Source organism: Belonocnema kinseyi, chromosome 7 (genome assembly GCF_010883055.1).
Source record: "Belonocnema kinseyi isolate 2016_QV_RU_SX_M_011 chromosome 7, B_treatae_v1, whole genome shotgun sequence".
Lineage (NCBI taxonomy): Eukaryota > Metazoa > Arthropoda > Insecta > Hymenoptera > Cynipidae > Belonocnema > Belonocnema kinseyi.
Genome location: NC_046663.1, coordinates 96,022,669 through 96,028,927, shown reverse-complemented (window position 1 = coordinate 96,028,927; position 6,259 = coordinate 96,022,669). Strand labels below are relative to the sequence as shown.

Genomic DNA, 6,259 nt, shown 5'->3' with positions numbered 1-6,259 from the left:
TTGTGCAAGGCTTTTTTAAATTATATATATATATATATATATATTCGATACAATTTTCTGAAATAAGAAACAAAAAAAACTATTCACTTTTTTCTTGTACAAGGCGAAAAACCCGACAATGCTAAAGACGAATCCTATTCTCATGATTGTAAGTTAAAAAAGTTTTTAATAACTTTCCAAAGTAATAATAGGAAATAAAACTTGTTATTGTAAATAGTTTTACTAATTACAGTATTCTTTTATGTGCCTCGTTAACTTGAGGAAACAATTTAGATAAATAAAAAAAATGCAGGTAAACTCTCACAAATTGTCGAAGTGTTAACAAATTTGTTACATGGGTATTTTGTAAAATATAACAGCTTAAAGAAAATAAAAAGGCTAACTATGTGACCAGTAATATATAGAGAAACAGATAAAGAAATAGAAGAAATTGATCAAAATGCAAATAATGTACGAGCAGCCTTAAACAATTCCATTCCAGAATGCAATCCTTTAACTAGAAAAAATATTAATTGTTTAAAGAATTTTAGATTTGGAGGTTTAAAATCACAAATAAAAACTTGACAAAATGAACAATTTTCAACTGGAAACACATTCCAATCTTACAAATCGAGGAAAAAATTGCAAATTGTATAATTTCAAGTAAAAAGAAGAATTTAAAATTGAACAATTTCAACCTTAAAGCTTGGTCACAATTGATTAATGTTGTGTTTAAAATGTTTATAATTGAAAAATACCTAACGTTCGAAGTAAATATGGTTGAATTTAGCTACGTCAAATTTGAAAAATTCGCGTTCCAGCATTCGAAACTGAAAAATTCTAAATTTCAGGGCATATACTTTTTATAGTGTCATGTTTCCAATTAAAAAGTTTCTTTGCAACATTTTGCAAGTTTTTCCATTTTATTGCAATTCAACAGCTATACAAGTTTACTTTTTCTTGTCCTTTTAATCGCAAATAAGAATGTAAATGATAGTCTCAAGTTAAAGAAACATGCACATAAAGCAACAAAAATTACCCCTCCATTTTCTCTAAACTGGATCATTTTTGGCAATCTAACTTTTCGCACGTCAACTAAGAACTGCAGTACTTTGGATCTAACCAATTAACCAAATATTTTTTGATATGCAAAAAAATATATTTAACATTAAAAAAAAAGTATAAAAATGTCACTGCCATTTTCTGGTCTCAAAATGTTTGCAAAATTTTCCGTAGTTAATTTTGCTCTAGGTGATACCAAACTGCTTAATAGTTTTTTAGAAAAAGAATTTGTTTTATAAAGTTTTTAGAATTCAATTTTGTTGTACCGGGTTGGCGACTACTTTTTATATTGTCATCTCAGCTTTCTCGGTAAATATTCGTGATTTATCCCGGTTTAGAAAAAATATGCCCTCCGTAAAATCCACAGTTTTTGTTTGCGGAAGTCGATATGCATCAGCTAATCGTTTTGCAAGAAATCTTTTGACAAACAATTTAAAAGTATCTTGTTAAACCAATTTTTTAATATTACGTTTAAAAAAATGTTGAAGCAATAATTAATAGTTTCGAATCAAGAAACTGAATTAAATTTTATTCAAATTTTAAAAATTGGACAATGAAAAAGCGTTGAAAATGAAATATTTTAAGATTAGAATTCTGGAAATTGGATCATTTAAAATTTTATAATTTAGAACTAAAAACGTTCAAAATTATATAATTAAAAGCTTTTGAATTTGAATAATTTAAAATTCAAAGCGATTAAAGTTTGACAGTTTGAAACCGAAATTTAAATTGAATCTTTAAAAGTGAAAGCTTTTGAAATTCTATATCGTTAAATTGTTATTAAATAAAAAATTCTAATTTAACATTAAAGCTGATTGGACAGCTCTTTATAAAATCAAAAAATTAATCGAATTATTCTAAAAAAAAAACTTTAAAAATAAATAGTAATTTTACAAATGAAAAACATTAATAATTAATCTAACATTAATCTATTATTATTCATTCTTGAACATTTCCAATTATAAATTTTTTAATTTGAAATTATTTATTTCTCTAAATCTTCAACTTAAAATGGGACAATTTTAAGATGAAATTGAAAATGAAAAACTGAAAGAAAGAATACAAAACCAGATTGCTGTAACGATTCCGATTTTTGAAATTGTACAATTTTAAGGTTTTCAATTCGAAATTGCTTTATACTTTCATCTAAAATTATTAATTCAAAACTGATTATCAAGACTTTTAATATCAAATTTTGAAATATCAAATAGCAAAATTGTCCTGACATTTTGAATATTCGAATTTAAAATTGCAATAATGTGCACTATAATATTCGAAAGTTCCAAAAATTAATTTCCAAAGAAAAGTTTTAGTTTCAAGGTCTTAAAGATTAAACAGTTTTAGAATTCCGCATTAAAAACTATAATTTTAAACTAAAATTACAGAAATTTTAAAGATGATAAATATATTACAAAAAATATGTGATTTGTCAAAAACAAGATTACGATCATTATCACAGTTAAAATTTCAAAATTTTAAATATGGCAAGAAATATTGGGAAATTTTAAAGTTTAATGATTCAAAACACTTTGAAAATGATATCTTTCTAATTGGAAACTTTCGAAACTTAAAAAATGCGCGAATCATGAAATACGGGAAATCTCCTGGTGTAATCTTTCTCTTCTGGTTTTCCAGGGTGGATGCCACATTGTGTACGCATGCATTTGTGATTATTTTCCAGAATGACGTTAAACTCCAAGCCCCCTCCCCCAAATCGCCTAAGCAATTTTTGTGATTTTTTTAAATTAAGTTATTCAACATATTTTTATGAAAATAACATAAAAGTGGAATTTTATTGTCTTAAAACGTTTATTTTAGCATTCAAAAAGGGGCTTCGGTGCTCAATATTTTACGAGAAATAAATCCCTTCAATATTTTCAAAAAATGCTTACAAAATTTGAAAAATATTGGGTTTTTTGAAAATTGCATCTTTCTAGCCGCCCATCTGAGGTCTCAACAACCTCTATGTTAATTAAGTCGTATAAAATTTGTTGAAAAAATAAAATAATCTAATGTTCTATCTCTAAAAGTTTCAGAGTATGGCCCTCAGAAGTTGATTTTCAGCGAAAATTATGTTTGAAAAATTCTAGTTTTTGTGAAATAACTTATTCCTTAGGCTCCGCTGGTGAAAATTACCACTAAATAAATTAAAGTAGCCTTTTTTTTATTATGAAACAAAAAAAATAAAGGTCTAGCTCTAATAGCACCGAAATGATCATTTTTAGATTTATTATAAATTGAGCTTTCTCTCATTTATTTATGGGCAAATATCACATGCGATGCTCAAGAAATGAGTTATTTCAGAAAATGAAAAATTTAATGAAAAAATGAATGCTTAACAAAATTTCATAAAAAAGTGCAATTTTCAGAAGTTAACCATACCACCGTAAGTTCGAATGGATTCTAATATTATAATTTCTTTTCATCTTTTCAGACTTAAAAGTAAACTGCAATGCCGCCAGACTGCAAGCCCCCGAAAAAAGAGATATAACTAGACTTCTGTAAAATTAAATAGTTAGAATGTTTGAACTTTAAATAATTAAATCTTTATTTTCAAGTTCGACTTCAGATTTTTTTTCATTTCCTAACTGCAGAATTTTTCTGTAAACTTTAAAACATTCTTAGCAATTGAAAAATCTTCTTTGACTTAGAATTTGATACATTCTTGCCCAAAGAATAAAAAAAAGCTATCTCCAAGTGAGAGCGCAATTGAAAACACAATATATGGATGTATTATGTAATAACAAATTTTATTGCCGATATATATTTTTGTATTCACATGATAAAAAATAAACTATGAACAATTTTTTATTTCCATGCTGTGATTAAGCCGTGTTTGTAGTTCCTCTACTATCCTTTATAATATTTTTTCATTATTTCGTTACTGACACTTTCGCCAATTCATGAGCCATTGTAATACACAAGAAAAATCGACAAATTAAGAAAAGCAGAAGACACAAAGAATCTTGAGAAGAACTTAACACCAAACTAAAAGAGAAGAAGAGGGACACTTTCGTGCATTACGTGTGATAACATTATTTTTATAGTTAAATATAAAAGTCTTATAATTTACAAGTGAAATAAAGTGTTTTATATGTACATCAGCGAATTTTGTTGCAGCAGCGTCGCTTACATTTATTTTCAATTTCCTGGCCTTAGTTTCAGATAAATAATTATCTCAAAACCATAACGCAATAAATACTACTAATACACAATTCAGATTTTTGAGTGTTACAAGTTGGTAATATCGTTCGCTTTTTAATTACAAATCGCAATGGTAAAATTTAATTCCAATAATAAAAATGATTAAAGAAAAAAGAAAAAATTGTCGGATACATCTAACGATTTATATTTACATGATTCATTAAAATCGCGGCACTGCTTTCCTAATTCTTCTCTATGCTCTTTTATGCCAATATCATTAAGTCTAAAAAAACGAACCATCCATTAATCACTATTTACACGAAGGTATAGCTACATAATAATTATTTTCTGCCAGAGGAATAATTAATCGCGAAGAAAAATACGATGACCATGAAATGCCTTCCCAATTTCTTTTTTCGTCTTGCAAGAACAAAATTCAAACGACTTTTTATATTACGAAATATTATTTCATTCAAAAATCCACTGAAATAAATTATTTTGATTAAAACAAATTTTCATTTTAATCCCTTTTTGTACTCATACCTAAACAATTGTTCTCAAAGGTAAAAAAAGTATTAACGCCACCCGAAAAGAAAATTTTCACTGGGATATGATAAACTTTCCAATCATTTCTTTTATAATTTTTGTTTTCTGTGAACCATTTCTTTCTTTTTTAATACAATTTGAGTCTCATCCATTTTAGACAATTATTCTGGACTTTTCTCGAGACGAAAAAAATAATGAAAAGAAAAATCAATTAATAATGAGCATTATGCAGTATAGAATCCTGTGTATGTTACTCTTGTGTAATAATGGTTAAAAACGCACAATTAAAGTATTATGAATGGTATAAACGATAAACAGAATATAAAACTATACAATCAGCGCGGACTCTCATTAATTTCTTACTAGCTGCCGAAGATAATCGGAGACTATTATAATATTTTCACTCATTCTCTAGTTTTCAGCAATGAGAATTTGGTAAAAGTTAATATGTATTGCCTTCCATCTTTATAACCGCACAATCATAAAAGCACAATGATTTTTTTCCATTTTCGTATTCCTAATAAAATATTGACCACTTTCGACTTTCATAGCCAAAAATTACGTCAAGTTTTTCTCAATGCAGGAAAGTTGACAATTTATTGTTATTTTATAAAAAGAAAAAATGTTGAGTAAACGTGAATAAATACATTTAATTAATAATGATAATACGAAATTGAGTATCAAGTGGAACAAATTTAGTTATCAGAAAAAACTCCTGACAGAAAGTACAATTCTGGACCCTTTGTGAAGTAATTCCTGGCTTTCAAAAAATAATAAAGTTGCTTAAATGTTTTGATTAAAAATTTTTCTTAGAAAATGCTTAATCATAGTACGTAAAAAGATCAATATATTTAAAATTGGTACACATTTAAATTGATATTTTTGTACCAAAAAATTTTCGGTTTACTTGAAATTGAAAGTTTTTTTGACTTTAAGAATTCAAATTTTTTTTAATACGACAGTCAAATCTTCAGAATTTGAACTCTTGAAAATTGAACTATTAAACACATTCAAGGATTTTAAAATGGTTTTCAAATTTAAAAAATGAATGGACACAACTTTCTTTATATCAATTTTGAGAATTTTGCATGAAATTCTCAAATGACAAAGCGTATCTTCAAACTTTATATGTTGCATCACAAATTTGAATATTCATTAATATTTCTCGGTTCAAATTAGAACCTACGTAAGTGTAAATAAATCTTTACTAGTGAAATTGACCAAACTTTCAGAGCTATCGAGATGAAAACGTGACAAACATCGGAATTTGAAACTATTTAATTTGAAAACAACTAGTGTCAAATGAATTGTCTTCAAAAAAATTCCAATTCCACGTCTCTAATTAGAAAACTGTAAAATATAAAAAATATCACTCAATCAATTGGAAAATTTTGGAAATAATTCATACTGAAAATTTTTGATTTCATTTAAAAAAACGTTCAATAAGAAACGAGAACAATTTAAAATCAGAATATAAAAAATAAAAATACCAGTATCAAAAACTAGAAAATGTTCAATCATCCGAATT

General features: G+C 26.3%; 1 protein-coding gene across 1 annotated transcript in view; it reads left to right on the top strand.

The window, feature by feature from the left end:
• The window catches only part of LOC117176568 (tubulin polyglutamylase TTLL13-like), a 59,265-nt gene extending 55,058 nt beyond the window's left edge, over positions 1-4,207 (top strand). The window contains exon 14 of the mRNA XM_033366822.1: positions 3,476-4,207. Within this exon, the coding sequence (XP_033222713.1) occupies positions 3,476-3,481 (6 nt within the window). The 3' untranslated portion in view covers positions 3,482-4,207. The remainder of the gene's footprint in view (positions 1-3,475) is intronic.
• The last annotated feature ends 2,052 nt before the right edge of the window (positions 4,208-6,259 follow it).